A 20,595-nucleotide genomic window follows, 5' to 3' on the forward strand; every position below is an offset into this window, starting at 1 on the left:
ATAACTCAATTCAAGAAAAATATATTATATAGAAATATATTGCATTTGCATTTATTTTATGTTTTCTATATCACGTCGATATATACCTTAAATTTTAATTTAATCTATATAAAATATAATGAGAAATATCCTTTGGAAACACCTATTTTCCAATATAAATTTTATCTTTATCAAATCTCTTTACTTAATTGATCACTCACATACAATTAATAATAAATGATCAAGAAATCATATTACCACGAAACTTACCTTAAAATTCATTTACGACAAACCTAAATTTACGACAAAACTTAACTATTAAGTAAAAATTATAAAACCCACAAAATTGTCAACATTTAGAAAAAATAAAATAATAATATTGACAAGAAAAACGCCAAAATAATTAAATTAAAACTATACTGCAAAGCGGTGTAAGACGAGCGTGCCACGATTGAGAGGAGTCGCAGTGGTGGCATCTCATGCAATCACCAACGTTATCAACTTACAATCCTCATTTCGGCTCCATCACCAGTTGCAATGGCGAACTCGTTTTTATCATTATTATTATTAATTTCTGATTATCTTCTCATAATTTTCATCTGTTTTTTGCAACGTTCAGTGGAAGATTTGTGCAAACTTAAAGCTTGACAGTCGTGGTTTGCATATAAATAATTTCGTGTACGTTATCCTTCACATACGTTTTTGTGATTTGTTTATTAATGTCCAGTGGACTTTATCTTCATCTAAAGATGGGAGCTGTATTGTGTTAAGATAAGAAAGTAGCTGATTTTCTACATTGCTTAGCTCGTTTGTATTTTGTTGCAGGCTGCTGTTTGATTCGTATTCAGTTATGATTTGAACTCTTCTGAAAACAGATGATTAAGATGGAGTCAGTATTTTATCTTTATAAATGGGCTCTCATAGTTGGTGGAATTTCTGTTGCAGTCGCTCTGACACTCTCATTCCTCTTAATTCTTCAACACCTAAGAGCCTACAATAATCCTGCGGTTCGTTTTTGATTCTATCGATTCTGTTTCTATTTTTTCATCTGAGGGCAATTTTAAACAGCTTTCCACTTAAGTATTTCCACATCTTATGCTATTACATCTGCTCGTAGGAATGTAGAAATCATATTTTCACATTGATAAATATCATATCGTTTGATCTTTTGTTTGTCCTCACAACCAGATAGTAGAAAGTAGGTTTGCCCACTAGGAGGTGACAGGTTAATAGAAAATTAACAGGGTTAGTTTTCAAACCAGAAGTTAAATTTATGGTCAACTACATGGACATGCGCCCTTCTATATAATTTATACAGTATAAAAATTCCTCAAAAGGGGTGACGAGTCGTTGGCTCTAACAATTTTAATTGAAACGCTTTTTAGCATTTGATAACTGACTGTATGGATGCTAAATTAATTAACCTGACTTGCTTGCACTCAACTCACAGTATGCTTGAATTGAACTATATTGATAATGTAATGTCCCCCTTTTAGCTTGATTTGAGGTGATCTGTCGTTAGCGCATTTTGTGTGAAGAATTTGGCCTAGGCAATTCCAGTTTCGGACCAATCGGAGGTGATTTGATAGGTTTCTAGATACAAGTCAGCTGTGGCTCGGTGGCTAAAAATATTTTCCATATTATGGAGACATAAGGGGATATTAATATTTTATTATAACATTCTTTTATCCCACATTTATGGTGCTTCCGTAATGGTGCCAAAACGGAGTTACAAATGGGAGCTTTAAATGCTGCTTGAGCTGGAGATAATCTGTTTTTTTAGGCATTTGAGGACGTACACCCTCTTTTGCAACATTTTCCACGCTTGTGAAAGACCAGGTCTGAGAGATTAAAACAAATTAGCAATGGTGAGGATTGATGTTTAACAAATTAGCAATGGTGAGGATCGATGGAAGTGGATATTTACAGTTAAGACTGTGAATGCACAGTTAGGGGAAAATCGCAGTACATAAGGCAGGCTGCCACCTTAGTTTTCATTGCTGAAGATTGTTAATGCAGATTGTGTGAAATTCAGGAGGAGTCTTAGCCACGCCAACACTCAGTTTGGAGGTCGGGTCTCTTAATGAACACACAGAGAGTATCAGCATTTTGGCCGCCTCAGTCCAAACTGCAGCTGCGTGGTTCTTTGGACGGGTTCACTAAAGTTTGCAGCTGGTTTCTACTGGAGTACGGCAGGGAATGTGGGTTGAATAGCTCCCAGTGAATGAACAGCAAGCAGAACGACCACTCAAGCTGGGATGTGTGGAAAAGGGAGGGTGGTGGGCACATCAGCAGAATAAGGCTCAGCTAATATTGCAGGTTTTCTGAGTTAATATTTGTGATTGGAATGTCGATTTCTTTTATTGGAGTAGTAGTTTTAAAAAGATTGTGAACAAACCTTGTGATTGGAAAGTAATATTTTGGAGATTGAACATAAATAAATTATACTGGTTTGGGTTGCAATTACCTTAGAATTTAATTGTATGAACTCATTGATATAAGTATCCATAAGTTTTGGAATGAAAATTATGCATGCAAACTGTCATAACACCAAACGCACCAGGTTCAACTTAACAACAGCGTCATATTAAACTGAAAATAATTCCTCCAAAGCACAAACAGGGCAGTCCCTTACAGATAACAAGTTGCACCGCTTAGCTGAGTACAACTTGGAAATTTGAAAATTAAATTTTTTTCCACTAGTAACCATTTTGACTGACAAGTATATATACAAATGACACTCGGAATCGAGATATTATGGTTTTGTTCAAATCCTATTCTTAATAATCTAAGATTGCTAGGAGAAGCAATGCCCCATTTAGCTCTTTGACATTGAGGTTGAAAAAATAAATCCGAAAGTAAATGTTGAAACAAAGAATTGCCCCGATGTCTCTTAAGTTGGATACTCTCTTTGATGAATGGAGCCACATCTTTAAATAATGAACCCTGATTTTCTCTAAGAGGAAATAAAACCTGCCACCATTCCCGTAATATATCAGACACCAAAATACGAATTGCTCCTCTAATGTTGGTCCACTGTAGTAGAGAATGCAAATATGCTGGTGTCTGGAAGTATAATGTTTTGACTGCTTGTGAAGTTGATGGGAATGTTGGAATATAATGCTCCAACAGTTTGATAGAACTTTTAGTTGTCATTAGAGTTCGAATAGGAATCATATAATAAATGTAGATCTCTTCCAATTAGCTGTCAAGAGTCTCTATTTAGTTGTCAATCATAGCTGAAGAATAAATTAATTTCAAACAGGTTGTTATGTTCCTCTCTATTTTTAATATGGTATTAGAGCTTAGGTTGGTTAATTGGTTAAATGATCTTTGGAAAGAGAATGCTCCTACCTTTGTGAGGTATATGTTGAGTGAGTTGTGATCAGAGCCGTTTTTTTCTACATCTTCTGTTGAAAAACACCAGATTAACTGCTGGTTGAGAGAGGAATCTGTTGCTGAGCTGCTGAGGTGAAGTTTGGTGCTGCTATCATCCATTTGAGTATTGCTTATGAGTCTTTCCTAATGTTTTGAATATATGTAATAGTTTGAATATTGCGTGTGGTTTTTTGTGTGAGGAGATTTTCAAAGGGAAGGCATCTAGTCTAAGGTTTTGTGCAGCTGTAAGATAATGTTAGCCATTGTTGAAGAACCACCAGATGGTGATGATGATTTCATTGAAGATGAAGAACTTGTTCTATTTTGAAGCCAACACTTTTGAAGACAAGGAAGGATACAATAGAGAATAATTAGATATCCTCAATAGTCTGAGGTGCTTGTGGATCGGAGAAACTATACCCCATTGGGACTACAAGACGTACATGTGAGGATTGCTGTCGAATAGTTAAAGGGAGATCCAAAATTTAGAAGCTCAACATATTACCTTTATGAGGGTGGTGAGATCCTTTGTAATGTCTTTCATAAATTACCATTATTATTCTAAATACCTTGTTTGGAAAATTTAATTTTCTTAATTGAAAAGAAATTACCATATAGATGATTACAAATAATTTGTATTTCCATATAGAAGATAATTCAAGTTTCATAGCCACTATGAAAGGTTGATGTCATTATCTAAGAGATATGTTTCGTCATATTCACCATTTAACATCAATATGAAAGGTTGATATCGTTATCAAAAGGAAATATGTATCATCATATTCATCATTAACATCAATATGAAAAGTTGATATCGTTATCAAAAGAAAATATTTATCATCATATCCACTATGAAGATAACTTATTTTATCATTTCCACAATGAAGATCATCATATCCACTATGAAGATAAATAATTATGCTATTTCCATTATGAAGATAAAATATTACATCTATCTAGATAAGATAGTTCAGTACAATTAACTTTTCCATATGTGCTTCATTCAGGACAACACTTATTAGCATTGTAGCTCAACATGAAATAACTGACAAACAATAGGAGTGTCTCCATACATCTCTGTTATGTTGATGGGATGAGAGATGAGAGCATAGTTGAGGCGCTTTACCGCCTAACCACGAAGCAACTTGCTTCCCCAGAGTACTTCCTACTCGAAGAATCACCGACCCTGCTCAGAAAGCCTAGCAACCTAGAAAATACAAAGCTGGGAGGAACACTCGGTGCAACCTGATATGTCATGCATACTACTATGAATGCATTCAGGATGTGGCAGGGATACAATAATAACTTGCTAGCCATTAAATACATCTATTTCAATGTCATGGCTTTGGCCAAAGCACTTTAAATGTGATTTTCCTGTAAAGAGGATCATCCATCCCACATTTGGCACCCTATCCCGGAAACAAGGCTACTCAAACACATTCGATCATAATGATATGCATATGAAGATATCACTTATATGGCTGTTCAAATGCAGAATTTAATGTACATGCATCCGCATATTGTTCTAAATGAAGATTGTTACTAATGTATTGTTCTGTCATGAGAATAATTTTCAGATTCATTATAATGCATATGCAATCTTCATAAATACACTTGTATGGCTGTTTATGTAACACAGATAGGAAAAAAAGTCTTATTGTAGCATATAAATCAGAATCATACAATGTTTTATACAGATTATAAATAAGAAGGTATAGCACAGAATATGCCTATTATTTTTTCATACTAAATTTCAGATTGTGTGTATACGTTCTTTTAAAAGTAGAATAAGAATATGATTAAACTTAATTCAAGAAGTATGTATATATATATACTTCTATCCTATCGTATTCTGATTCTCATATGAACAATAATGATATAAATCAAGCATATAAACCTACTTTTGTTTTGTTGTTTGGAAGAAGAATGCAGCACTATAACCACTCCTGTTTCACCCTTCAACATGCATTCCAGCTATCAATCTCTTCCTTGTCCAAGTTAATGCTAGATACAATGCTCTTCAATGCGCCCACCTTTTCAGCATTCAAACCTTCTTGGGTTTTGGTAATTAAAAGAGAGTAAAATTGACAGAGAATACGATCTAGTCTTTCTTCCTTCTTGTCTGCCATGATAGCGGTTCCTTCTCTCTTAATAATGATAGAGTAACATTCATTTTTTGTTTTTCATGGCCCTTGCTTGGGCATTACCAAGTCGATTCAAAAGTTTATTCAAGAGAGCATGCATCGAGCTGTTCTGTTCTTTCCATCACATTCTTGGAAATAGTCAGATTTCTTTTTCAGTTTTGTTCAATTACCAATGATATCGATGATCAAAAAGATGCTATTATTTCTTGACAGATTCAATAACAATTAGAAAATGATTTCCAAGTATTCTTTATCGGCTTAGTTATGACAACTTCTTTGCTTGTGGCAAGAGTTATTCATAATATTATTATCAAAGGCCGATTATCATGTTCTATCTTTATTTTTATAATCGTATACACTCATACAGAATTTCATTCATACATATGTGTGTATATGTATATTCACTATACATATACATACATATGTATGTGGTATGTTGAGATGATATATTTCAAATAAGTATAAAACAGTCATTCATGAACAGAATTATTGTATGGTCTACACATTATACATGTGTCCATACTGTTATTTCCATGCTTGATACAAATACATTTGGGCAATTATGTCTATCTTTCGTCCACATGCATATGTATTAGGTGTGGATAATAGCATTATGGATGCCTATATAGTGTTCATAACAGATTTAAATTTATATTTTTTCCAAACAGTATTAAGATGTTATATCCAAAAGCATATGAGGATTATATACCTATCATGAAAGCAGAAAAGCCAAGCATGAATTCAGTGATCGCAAACAAGGTATTCATTCTTTTATCATTATTTCTAAGTAATTAAGAATTCATTCACTATTCATTTACTTGATAAGACACATGAATGCATTGCGATGCTACATAACCCATTGGATGCATCTGAGTGTGTCTTCCTGTTTGCATTTTACTTGATCACTAAGCATTTCCTACCCCAATCATACTCTCATCTATGTTTTTAACCTGCAATAAATCTTTTCTTTTCCTATCACACTCAAGAAACCATTAGCAGCTTAATCATGACAATACTATAATTAGAATTGCAATATCATCTCTTGTCTAAAAAGAATAATCATTTATTTAAATTTCTTACTCTTAACAATTATCAATCAAGCCAAAATTGATTATTCATTTTTTATTTAATAATTTAAATTAATAGGATGTTACACACTTCATGTGCAAATGGTGTCCAATGATGTTGGGAACTTGGATGATAGATAGGTGACTATATTTGTAGTTGGGAAGTGGCTTGATGCAGTTGGAGAGTAGCTTGAAGATGTCTTATTGATCTAAAAACTGTCTTAAAATAAAAGTTTATGCATAATATATTTCCTATTATTTTATGTTTTAGGTCAATATAATGTTGTAGCAATAAGAGGGGGTGTTGAAATATAATGTTCCAATAGTTTGACAGAACTTTAGTTGTCATTAGAGTATAAATAAGAATCAAATAATAAATGTAGATCTGTTCCAGTTAGCTGTCAAGAGTCTCTAGTTAGTTGTCAATCATATTTAGTTTGGTGTCAAAATATATAGCTATTTTATAGGAATTTTGTTATTCTTCTTCAGCTATAAAATTGTTACTTGCTGAAGAATAAATTATTCAAATAGGTTGTTATGTTCTTCTCTATTTTTAATAGGGAGCGCAATTGAAATTGGTCCAAGAAGAAGCTCAAACCAAAGGAGAATCTTAAACAAACAAGAGCTAGATGTGTTTGTGAGAAATAATACATTCATCTTAAATTCAAAGATAACATTCAAAGCAGTATTGCATTTTTATTGACAATGAGTCTATTGGTTTTGTCATTGGGGGACAATTTGGTAAAATGGTATATATCATGTGCGAGCAAACATGGAAATATTCTTATTTCAAACTTTCACATCGATACACTAGCAAAAGAGTGTTGATGTTAAAGGGAGTCTCGAGGATAAGAGGTTGTAATTAAAATAGAGTAATATTGAGAATCCTTTGATTAGACATGCCACAATTTTTTTAATAAAGTGACATCTTGGTGCGTCTCATCCATGTTAATTTTATGTAAGCTTTAAAGATCTCATTCTTGATGCTTTTATGGCTATCTTTTTTTCGATATGGAAGGAGCATTGATAGGGGAGGTATTTGAGGAAAGATGGTTAATATCAAGACCAATGCTTGTTTAAGGACATACATGGGGTATACCATGTGTGTGATTTTGACCCTTTGTATAACTTCCATGCATGATTGGAGAGCGTTGAATAGATATCTGTTACACCCACTTTTTATATCTGAGATACATTTTAGTTTATGAAGCAACATCAGTATCCAAAATATAGCTGAAATTTGAAATGGTTGAATGCCAAATTTAGCTAAAAGGAGGCCAAGATAATATGGATTGTATTGGAATAATGGCTGTATAGAGTTTGATAGAATTGGATGGCACTCACTTCAATTAGTGTATATACTTGTATTTGTTATTTGTAAGGAGGTTGAAGCTCGGGATGAGCACAACTTAGCATGAGGGAAAGTGATCAAGGTGTATAGTGTGGGTGACAACAGAAAATGCTTCCGCAAAACCCAAGCAAGGATAATTTGCTCGAAGAAGAAATATCTTCGCAAAGAACAAAAAGAGAAATAACTTCCCAAGCAATTGATTTCTTTGCATGTGAATGATGTGGTGAAACAACTTGGGATGGCAACTTGAGGATGAATACAATTAGTGACCTGCAAACAAATCAAAGCATAAGTTGATGATAAGCAATTATAGCGGCCAAGTGTGTTAGGATCAACTTCCACCACATGATCAAAAGGTTGTTCCATAAGGAAGATTTGAGCGGAGGACATTATAGGAAAGGGAGATCAAAATGGGCTTATGATTATTAGTGTGCTATTTAGATGAAGGTCATTGCATCCATGCATTCAGGAGGAATTGAAGGAATTGTAATAAGTGACGTGCAAGATGAAAAGAGTTTAATGTAAACCTGTGGAAAGAGGTTAATACACAAATGTATTTTGTGTAATATCCTCATTTTTGGGTTTTCTTGCATTATAGTTGGCTCCGACCTTCTCAGTGTGTGCCAGCCTTATCAGAGGGGTTATTTGATGTTACAGGTGAGCTCTAATGGTTCTGGGGACTCATATGTTACTTTTTAAAGTTATTTCCAGCTTTTGGTGTGTTCTCCAAGATTCTTTGAGAGTGTCTATTTATAGTAAGTCATTTGGTTGGGTCCGATTCTCATTATTCATCATCGGTATCATCTGTGTAACTAGTTTTCAATTCCGATACTTTTCGATAGTTTCCATGACTCGTGTATTAATGAGCTACTATTTAATTATTTTTACTAAGGTTGCTAATTTTATTAAAATAATTTAATGGGCACCTTAGTATAATAGCTCATTGGAATGAGAATTGAATGTTTTGAGTGTAAGACGTTGATAAAGTGACTTTTAGTGCTAAGAACGTAATCACTTTTTGGGAATATGAGACTTATTTAATTTATAAAGTGATTTTATATTATATCTTTTTGGAAAGTTCTTATGATGGTTATAAAAAGAAGGTTGAGCATCTTATTTGATAGATATGGAAGATTCAGAAGCTTGTTTATTTCTTTGGGGAGATTTGGAGGTTTGTGCTTGTGGCCAAAACTCTTACTAGTGGGACAAAAACCCCAACAGTTTCTTAGAGTCGAGGTTAAAAACTCTGTCTTCATCAGAGTGGTTCCATTCAAGGATTGTCAGAGTGCTGAGGGATTTGAGCGGGGGTGAAAACTATTGTTCATTTGGTGCAGATTTAGAGGTGGATTCAGGTAGGATTCACAATTTTGCTAAAAGAGATTTACAGGTTTGCTTTGGATTGAAAGGAAGTTTTGAAATTTGCGAGGTCTTAAAATAGACAAATTTTGGGAATCACCAGGAAGATCTGGACAGTTCAAGGGAAAATCTTTATTGCATTCTGAGCAGAAACTTCTTTATAGAGTAGTTAACATGGAATATCTGCTGATATGATGTAGTTGAGTTCATCCTTCTATAGTGAGGGACATGATATGAATGAATGACGATTATGGTGGGTTTGTGGTAACTCCTTGGTGCTGGAAGTGAGTTTCATTCTGGCTGCTGAAGGATTGATTCCTGAGTCAATTAAGTTTGGGAGACAAGTGTGGAATTTTAATGTGAATATGGTAACCTGTTGTGTGGGCATTTGATAACTTTTGCCTATTTATTGAGTCATTTATCTCTGCAGTTTGCAAGGTGCGAAGTGTTATTTGTGGCTAGCAAAGACATCTTTAACTGCTGTATAAGTTCAGACCTGACAAGTGTTTTATCCACTATCATAATTGCTTTCATGGCAGGAATTTCTATTCTTGCTTGGTCTGTTGGTTTTTGTGGGTCGAACTGGGCCCTATGCTGGATGTATGAATATTGGGATGGTGTGAATTGGCCCCATATTGGTGTGGAGAACCTCTGGTGATCTGTCCTTCACCCAGACATGAAAGTTTATATGCAGCAACCACTTCTATGTCATCCTTGGGATGCTCACTGTTCATTTCTAGGCATTGGTGCCCATTAATACTATGCAATACAGGTGATTGGGAATTGTTTCAGAGGTCAGATTCATGCTTATAACTATTTCTATGTATTGTATAAATTGCTGCAATATAAAACTCAGAAATTTATGTAATCTGCGTTAATATCCTGGAGTTGTCAAGATTAAAACTATTTCTCTGTCAATGGTATTAAGTCATCTTAAATCACTCACATTTCTGCAATTTATTCCAGTTTATAGCAGATTATTGCATAGAGAATTTTGTTGACAATACATGTGTTTAGCTTGTATTTGAATGTGAGTCCGAACGCAAAATGCTATGGTGCTCCATTGTATACTCAGCAAACAATATCTCTGAGTCAGCAAAACAGCAATTACAGAGATCAGCAAATGTAAACTATCTGAGAAACATTGTTATTCCCTTGAACTATAGAAGTGCACAAAAAATTGTGATAGCAAACAGGGGTGGTATCTTACGCTTAGGCTAGTGGTTTCTATATAGATGTCATCAAGTTTTAATGTGATGCTTCCTTGAGGATTGGTCAATGTAATGGCTGATTGTACAATTATTATTGAGTTCTCATGGGAATGGTTGAATTATGAGTACATGTTTGATAAATGTCTAAATAGATTTAGTTAGGCAAATGTTTATTGATTGACTTGGTTCCTTAAGCAATGCTTTGATTTTTTTTCCTGTTGACACATTTATGGGGTTCTTGGGGAATTGTTGCACCATGAGTGAGCTCTTAGATTCTTTGGGTTCTAAGTAATAGGCTGGTGAGGTAGCTCTTTCTGTAATGTCCCCTTTTTAGGCTTCCTCTATTTCTAGAGGTCAGCCTATGACTTTGGTCCCCTTAGGCTAACATGGTGATTGGGGGACCCTTACGAGGGTGTTCTATGGCCCTTCAACTGACCTTTTGCAAAATATGCAATTAGACTCTCTTATATAACAACAGCAGCGATGAAGGTTCCCCACCAATCTCATTCAAATTCAACACACTTCCTTTAGGATTATGAATTTTGAAAGCAATTCAATTTAAGGTTTGAATTATGCTAATTTTTTTGATTTTGACTCTCATGTGAACTCTCAAATTAACACAAATGTTATGTGTTAAGGTTCTGTAATGCATATATGCATTTTTATACTTATTTTCATATGAATATTTAATATTTCCCCATATATATAAATTTTTCCTTATTTTTTATGTAGCCATCACCTTTGCTGTCCCTTGGCCATCGCCAAAAGTGGCTCAAAAAACCGAGGACTTAAAAATACGTCCCCCCATCCCCGCGTCCCAGAAACTCGGGGTAAATTAGTTAAAATGATAAAAAATTGAAAAGCAAGGTCCTTGTTTGATGCACCCAAGATTTAAATTTTTTTGCCCTGGTTCTGATGAGATATACCACTAAGGTGTTGGTAAAATATTTTTTTATAGTCTATAAGCATCCTCATTAAAAATAATTAAATTAAGTCATTAATGCACCAATTTTGCGAAAATCGCTAGAATACATTGAAATTGATAACTGATCATGCTGGCGTGATCCCAATGAAGAATAATGACAAATGGAGCCAACTGGGCAACTTACTAGAAAAGGATGGTTTCTCCAAGATTCTTGGAGATCACACCAGAAGTCAGAAATCACTTCCAAAAAATGCATACGAGTCCTCCAGACCAGCTGAGCTCACAGACAACATCAAATAACTCATTTGATCCAACAAATACCCACCAAGAAAGTCAAAGTCAATTGCAATGCAAGAGAACCCTGAAAATTGGGACATTACAACTAGTGGATTGAATTCTTAAGTCATAATAATGAATGCTTTGAGTGGTAGGACCTTTAAACTTGAGACATCTGGTCTGTTTGAAAAAAATGGACCCAAAGGGCTCATGATTGAGAAGAAAAAGAGATGCCGAGGCAACTGGTTATCCTATGTTGAGAATCTTGATAAATACCAAAGTGCTCCAGTATTTTTAGGATGAAAAATAAACTTGTATCTTTGAACCACTTTGAATATGTTCAACTTTCTGAGAATGCCCACTATTTGTTGAGTTGTGGTTAAGGATACCTTGTACAATGACAATGTTTTTGAAAATTTCTCTATTTTTAACAAGATCAGATTGGCTGGGCATATGATTTTTGAGAGCATGTGTTTGATACAAGTCACTATGAGTTTGGAGATGACCCTCTATACTGTGCTCCATAGTTTAATTGGTTTGAAGCTATTAGTTTTGGGATAGCATGGACAAAAGTAGTTGTGTTAGACTATTTAAGGATTTTGTTGGCTTTAGCCTTTAGGTGATTCCTCTATTTCCTTAAAGAGATTTTCCTTGATTATTTTTCACAAATCCTGCAAACTGGTTCTGAAAGCCTCTAGTCTTCAAGATGTGTCTTTTACTAAAGTCAATTGCTTGTGCTTCTGAGTTAATAATTTTATCTTTCAATTGTTGGCGTAAAATCCCTCCTCAAATCTGCCCTCAAAAGTTTTTCTTTTCTCCCAACTAGTTACCATGCAATTTCACTCACAATTTGTTTGTATACTGAGCACATAGATTTCAGATTTTTACCAAGGTATGGTTATTTGTTTGACAGATTTTATTGCAGTTTCTTTTCATAACAACATACAGAAATGCATGAAGAACAATAGCATAGAGGGACAGAAATAAAAATGCTTTTCCCTTAATAAAATCATTACACAAACTATAGAGGAAAGTATCAATTTTCTGACCTTTATAATAGTTACAGAAGACTGACTTTAACTGTACCACTCACAGAACTTCATGTGTGCAGCATACATTCAATTTAGAGACCAAAAATGCATTTCCAGCTCTATTGTTAAGTTACCGGTGTAATAAACTACCCCAAATTGTAACCCAATTTTTCACACCTTTCTATTTCACTTCTGAGCACTGATATCATATCAAACAGTGTGCATGATTGCCTAGTTAAGTGATTCTGTGTGTCTTTAGATGTGTTGCTGCTTGTATAGTTTTCAAGTAACATTCATAATGAAGATATTCCTTGATTTCATAAAAGTGTGTTTCAGAAGAGTTTCTTGCTTAGAAATGCATGTAATAAACAATGACAAATTATAACCTCAAAACAACTGAAAATGAATGGATTTCATTTATTGGCAATAACTGATACAAAATAGAGAATCAGTGTTACCCGGAAATGTGTTTCCACCCTAAAGGCACATGTTTCGGAAATGGAAATGGCTTCGGGGATGGGGGATGGCCGGAAACGTTTCCAAGCCATCCATCCCCGACCAAGCAAAATATTCAGAAACAGTCAATGATTTGGTTGGAGACCGTTGACCGTCCCTGGGACGGACGGCCGTTTCCAGTGGCAGGAGGCATTAAAAAACAATTTTTTTTATTAAATCTATTTTTTATTGCAGCGATATAGGATTGCTTGGAGTATGTACCCGATTGTGGATCTTCGACCTTCCTTTGATACTCTTCCAAACTGGAAATAGAATTCAGATAAAACCTATTCGATGTCTTTTTGCAATGAAATGATTGCTAATATATACTCCGAACTGCTGCCTCCTTACAGTCATTCAAATCCTGCAAAGTCTGATTAGTATTATCACCTGAGATGATATAGCCACTGTGTCCTGATTTGTATATATTAACTTGCAACAATGATGCAATCAGCTGTTTCAGATCTGACAATATTATCTTGCCCTTTGATGGGGCTGTTTTTGATATAGGATTGCTTGGAATATGTACCCGATCATGGGTCTTTGACCTTCCTTACTTTGATACTCTTCCAAACTGGAAATAGAATTCAGATAAAACCTATTCGATGTCTTTTTGCAATGAAATGATTCTAATTTATAAATGTAATTATGTTGCCATGATGAATGTTTACTATGTTACAATGTTATATAAATTTCAGATTTATATATATATATATATAGCCGTCCTCTGCCCTCCCCGAATTCAGATAAAACCTATTCGATGTCTTTTTGCAATGAAATGATTCTAATTTATAAATGTAATTATGTTGCTATGATGAATGTTTACTATGTTACAATGTTATATAAATTTCAGATTTATATATATATATATATATCCATCCCCTGCCCTCCCCTGCTGCGGGAAAAAAATAACGTCCCGGAAACCCTTTTCCCATCCCCTCGTCCCGGAAACTCGGGGTAACATAGTAGAGAATTAATTCCTGACCTTAACACACTTGACCAGCACTCAGAAATACATGGCAGTCTGAACTCATGAAGTATGAATTGCAGCTCTTTTCATAAATACAGAATGTCCTCCAAGGGGTATGAAATCATCAGTGATATAATTCAGACTTATTTATTCACTTTTCTGCTGCTCTGAATAGATTTCAATGTCATATAAATACTATATTCTGACCTGAGTATAATATCACTGTAATCTACCCGCTTTGAGGTGATAGAGCAACTCTATATGCTGGTGATAAGCTTCAGTTGTGAACAGCAAACAATGACCAAAGTTTATGCTGGTCTGGATACTTCCAGTTCACACGTCCAAGCTTCCTTTTCTGCAGTCGACCTCTTTCCTTGCACTTGAACCCCTGAATCCCCATGCCCAGCAAATGTAAATAAGAGGTGGCATCCAAAATTCCAAAGACCAACCTCAATCTAATTCCCAATACCAGGACACAAAGATAGTTTTACACGACTCCAAATCTCTTGGAAAGGCTACAACAGAAGGTGATAAGACAAAATAGGAAGCCACGTCTAAAGGTTATTTGTCTTACATGGGCCTTGTTTTCACAGAAGACAGCGATCTTTATTTTTGTCTTATTATTCTTTGTCTTTTGTGCCCTTGACTCTTTTGATAATCCAAAAGGGGATACGCCAAAGTTTGGTTTTTCTTTTCTGAGTTTTGTCTTCTTTTGCCACCTCTAAGACTTGCACGATTTCCCTTAAAAAAAGAACTTCAATCTTCTAGCACTAAAGAAAAAATAAATTTGTCTTGTTCCCCAATCTGTTCTGTTTGGTCCTTTCTCAATATGGTTATAACCCCTTAATTTCTTGTCTTATTATATATACAATGACAGCTGCAGGCCCCATTTTGGAATAATCGGCCAGCAATTAATATCCCTCAACTATACGCCCAGTAGCATAAGTTCACACCAAATTCATTTGATTAACTTCAATAACCAAAGGCCCTTGAGCTGCTGTGAGATATGCCAGCACATCTATAAGTCAACCAATGAAAGAGTTCCCATCATTTTAATCTGACACTATTTTCAAAATTGATTTAGGAAGAACACCCATGATTTCTTCAAAAGGATACTTTGTCTTTTTCCACAGCTATCAAAACATCCATACACCAAACAAATATTTATTGAAGTGGATTCATCCTATTTTTGTCTTATTCAAGCTGCTTTATTATTTTTAATTTAAAGCCGCAAACTGCTTTCAAATTCCATATAGGGAATAGCTAAATCCACGCCAAGCAAAGATAGGTCAAATATGATATAAATTTAAAACTCACCCCAAACCGTTGAAGTGCAGATGTGAAATCCGAGTAACTCTGCTAGGTATTAGTCGGGGTAGATCTTTCACCACTGGAGATAATCTTCTCCAAGAGGGTTTACATCTTAAGGAAGGCTGAGATGGACCAAGTCTGAATTTCTAGAACCACACAAGGTTTTCTCATAGAGATATATCGGAAATAATGAACTCAACATACCAAACGAGCTACTCAAATGCCTTATACCTTTTATTGCCAACTTTGGCAAAGCTATGTTTTGAAAACATTATTAATTTAAACTTTCTTTTGAATCGAAAAATGACCTTTTCATTAAAATAATGAAAATTTGACACTTAAGGTCATTGTTAAATGCACCCAAGATTCAAAACTTTTCGCCTCGGATCCGGGGAGCTATGACACTAGTTGCTTGTAAAATATTTTAATATAATTTTAGCATTTCTAGTTAAAATAATTAAAATAAACCATTAATGCACTAAATTGGCTAAAATTGTCGAAACACATCAGAATTGAAACTTGACTGCATTGGAGCGATCCTGATGAAGAATAGTGTAATGTCCCCTACTAGGTTTAGGCCTGTTTTAACCATAATTAATCTATTTCAATACACTAAAATTGATTGAGAGACTAATCATGAAGCCTGTCATTGATATTCTTCAATTGATTAGTTATTAACAAGTGCTTATTTATTTTCCTCTTTAGATGATTAATTTCACTATTCATAGTTCTTAATATAGATATTAGACCCTGCTACTACTACAGTTTTAACTACTTCAGTTTTAAGGGAGAAGGGTTTATGTATGTTACCAAAGCGCTTATAGACCAAATACAATAGGTTCTCTCAAAGTTTACAGATCCAAGCCCTTACATAATCTTGGGTCTATTCCCTCAAGGCTTATGGGTTGCTGATCCCCACCCTATCTTGGGACTTAACCTATTGCTTGGATTCAGACTGCTCCTCTTTGGAACATCTCATTCCCATCTTCTTAAATATTGACAGTAATAACATGATTTAGACTACAAGTATGACTGTCATACATATTGCAGTCATATCAATATTACTATTAAATTTTGCATAAGAACATTATCAGGCTTCATATATTAAGCATACATGTTAAGCGCATCCCCATGCATACCACCCAGAACAAGGATGCTATTGCCTGCAACTTAATAACAGTTTTTGATCTCATCTGATCCATGGTGATGTCACTAGATGCTTTTGATTCCTTCCATTTATATCTCTCAATGTGAGGGAGAGGTCACACCTCTTCATTATGTATGCCCTTTGGCAAGAGACACAACCTTTCACCATTAGCACCCCTTGAAAGAGTGCAACTCTTCATTATATCTGTCCCCTTTGAAAGGGACACAACCTTTCATGATCAGATCTGCACTTCTCATTTCCCAATTCTGCCCCCCTCAAATGAGGTTCTCTTCTCCCTTTTATATCTCACGTTTGAGGGAGTCACAACTTATCATTTCATGCCTTTGAACATTCATTAACCTTAATCAAATTTTAATTATAATTAATTATATTCTTTTATATTTTTATTTTTATTTAATTTTTATATTTATAATTTTGTATTTTAATTTTATTATTATTATTTATTATTAAATTATATTTCAAAATAGGGACATTACAAATAGTAATAGACAGAGTCAAACAGATTGACTTACTATAAATAGACGACCTCTCCAATATTCTTGGAGGTGAAACCAAAAGTTGGAAATAACATTTGAAAGATGCATATGAGTCCTCCAGATCGCCTGAGCTCACTCTGGAATCATCAAATAACTCATTTAACCAAACAGAAAACCCACTCTAACAGAAAACCCACTCTGGAATCATCAAATAACTCATTTAAGTCCATTGTAGTGCAAGAGAACCCTAAAATTGGGACATTACAACTGGGGTCTCTGAAAATTTCAAGATAGCTAATACACTAGAAAATTTGTACTCCACTGTATTCCACGTCTTAGCTGAGGTAAGTGACTCTCCCACGCCTTTCCTATAGCCAACAAGGCATAAAATCTAGTTCACATAGACTTGTGTTTAGTTCCAAGTGAAGATAATAGGCATAAAATCTAGTTCACATAGACTTGTGTTTAGTTCCAAGTGAAGATAACCATCTATGAATTAGTTTTGACCCTTATAACTCCTTCGACCTCTACATTCAATGCTCATGTCTGAAACACCGAAGGAATGACATCTAAGTTTCAATGCAAAACTGACGGCCAGCATATGGAAAGGTAAATGACTGGTTTAGGAGGTGAATCGCTACCAAAAAGAAGGTTTAATCCAACAACTCTTCTACAAGTTCCACAACCAGCTTAGAGAAATCTAACATAAGAAGTATAGGCAGATTGAAAACTCCCAATCAACCCAACATTAAAGACCACCACAAACAACCTTTCCTTTTTGCAATGGAAACCCATTCACACCTTCAATCCCACATTCCGACAACTACTATAATCTACTAGCAATAAACCTTGGCGTCCAATTTCATGGTGATTTACCAATGGCTAATAAAATCTGAAATTTGTCTTTTTTAAAGACTTCACAAATTTATAATCTTCAATCGTTGAGTCCAATTGTGAATCCTATTGTGAATCGTGGATGGCTCCATCATTAACTAGTTGGGGTAGATAGTTTCATTATCAAAACTGATTACCCTTACGATCTTTGTCCTAGGGTTTCGGATCTTTGTCCTAGGGTTTCAGCTCTGCAAGAAGCTCTCCAAAATATAAAATAGAAGAAATAATATAGGTCTCTGCAAATGAGCCTCCAAATACTTTTTTATAATAACCCCAAGAAACTTCTTGAAAGACTTTCGAATCCCCACACTTTTTAATAGTTCATTAAGTTCAAATTAAAAAGTGACTTTAATAGTTCCCTTTTTAAAAATTTCATTAAGTTACCTTATTAAATTAATTAAATATTAAATAACATTACCTTAGAAATTACTCCCTTATGATTTGTGGGAATACTTGATTTTGAACTGTCACTCTCTATTTGATTCCATGAGCAATCTGTTGTCCTTATTTTTGAATTTTCAAAAATGTGACAACCCCTACAATTTTTTGCCTAAAATGTGTCATTTTTGTCTCCAAGGCACGTTTTAAGAGGTGCAAAACTCACATTTGTTAGTGTCAAATCATTGGAGGGTCTTTGCCATCATTGTCCAAGTTTTGGTGAGTTTTGGTCTTCTTTTTCTGAGCTTTTTGTGCAAATTCGGGTTTTAGAGTAGTCACTACAAGTTGAGATTTTACTCTTAAGGCACGCTTCCTGAGGCAAAATTTTTGTTTGATTTACATTTCGAATTTCATTGCATTTCAAGTTCGTTTGCTATGTCTTTTCTTCAACTTCGGTTTTTTTCTTCCCGATTGTAGGTGGGAAATTTTCTTCTATTGAAGTTTAGAGTTTCTTTTATGTTTTTGTGTTGTAGGGAAATTTTAAAACAATTACAAGTGCACTTTATTTAAATCTTGTAACTTGTAACTTACTTTTTATTTCCCCTTTCCCTTTTTGTCTTTGAAGTAGTTGTAGGAACTTTTTAGACAAATTGCAAGTGAATTTAAAATTATAAGTTTAATAAGAACTTGTAACTTCTCATAAAAGTTCCTACTTTGTGCTTTTAAGTTGTAATAGGGATTTTATTTCCCTATTACAAGTCATTTTAAGTTTATAAAGTGATTTTATGTCTTCTCTTACCTGTAATGAGAATTTTATTTCCCTATTACAAGTTTTTATGTTTTTATTCCTTTTATTTGTAATAGGGATTTTATTTCCCTATTACAAGTCTTTATGTTCCTTTATGTTTTTAAAACTTGTAATGGGGATTTTATTTCCCTATTATAAGTTGTTTTGCTATTTCCTTTTGCTCTTCTTCCTTTCAAACCCGAAATTGCTCAAGTGAAGGAAAAGTAATGCATCTTGTAACCTACTTTTTATTTCCCCTTTCCCTTTTTGTCTTTTAAGTAGTCGTAGGAACTTTTTAGACAAATTGCAAGTGAATTTAAAATTATAAGTTTAATAAGAACTTGTAACTTCTTAAAAGTTCCTACTACTTTGTGCTTTTAAGTTGTAATAGGGATTTTATTTCCCTATTACAAGTCTTTTTAAGTTTTTAAAGTGATTTTATGTCTTGTGTCTTACTTGTAATGGGAATTTTATTTCCCTGTTACAATTTTTTATGTTTTTATTCTTTTTATTTGTAATAGGGTTTTTATTTCCCTATTACAAGTCTTTATGTTCCTTTATGTTTTTAAAACTTGTAATGGGGATTTTATTTCCCTATTACAAGTTGTTTTGTTATTTCCTTTTGCTCTTCTTCCTTTCAAACCCAAAATTGCTCAAGTGAAGGAAAAGTAATGCAATTTAAAACTTGTAAAGGGGTTTTAAAAATCCGATTGCATCTTTGGGGGGCACATTTGCTTGTAGTTGGAGAGGAAAAACCTGATCTGCATTCTTGCTCTCACAAATCTGTTTTTGGTGGCATTCTTCCCCGAAATCCGTTCCACATTCAAGCTAAATTGTTAGGAATCAATGCTAGTTGCCACATTTTGTTCCAAAAACGGTTTGAGAAAACACATAGGGCGTTTTGGAAGACGTTTTTTGCTGGTTCTTTCTGCATTTTGGGTGCTCCTTTTCCGCCTGTAGTGTCATAAAATTATGACCCTTGCAATTTCCGACCACATTAGGGTCTTCACGTTGGCAAATTGAATCCCCAAACTTGATCGAAGACCCGAGACTTGCTCAATCCTCGGAAACTGCACTTTTTCTGCGCCCCGCACTACTTGAACCTGCTTCCTATCCTGAGATAAGGGTTTTTTGCTGGTTCTTTCCGCATTTTGGGTGCTCCTTTTCCGCCTGTAGTGTCATAAAATTGTGACCCTTGCAATTTCCGACCACATTAGGGTCTTCACATTGGCAAATTGAATCCCCAAGCCTGATCAGAGACCCGAGACTTGCTCAATCCTCGAAAACTATACTTTTTCTACCCCCTGCACTACTTGAACCTGCTTCCTATCCTGAGATAAGGTTTTTTTGCTGGTTCTTTCGGCATTTTGGGTGCTCCTTTTCCGCCTGTAGTGTCAT

The 20,595-nt window shown here is 34.6% G+C and overlaps 1 protein-coding gene across 3 annotated transcripts in view; it reads left to right on the forward strand.

Annotated features, from left to right (window-relative positions):
• Positions 1-426: 426 nt before the first annotated feature.
• Positions 427-20,595, forward strand: part of LOC131064451 (protein LAZ1 homolog 2) — a 125,571-nt gene continuing 105,402 nt past the window's right edge. For 2 of the 3 annotated variants that reach the window (XM_057998589.2, XM_057998591.2), the window contains exons 1-2: positions 428-657; positions 805-986. In XM_057998589.2, coding sequence (XP_057854572.2) covers positions 855-986 — 132 coding nt within the window. In that variant the 5' untranslated portion in view covers positions 428-657; positions 805-854. Of the gene's footprint in view, positions 658-804; positions 987-20,595 lie in introns of all 3 variants that reach the window. The other variant, XM_057998590.2, reaches the window with a different exon arrangement.

This window comes from Cryptomeria japonica, chromosome 2 (genome assembly GCF_030272615.1).
Source record: "Cryptomeria japonica chromosome 2, Sugi_1.0, whole genome shotgun sequence".
Taxonomy (NCBI): Eukaryota; Viridiplantae; Streptophyta; class Pinopsida; order Cupressales; family Cupressaceae; genus Cryptomeria; species Cryptomeria japonica.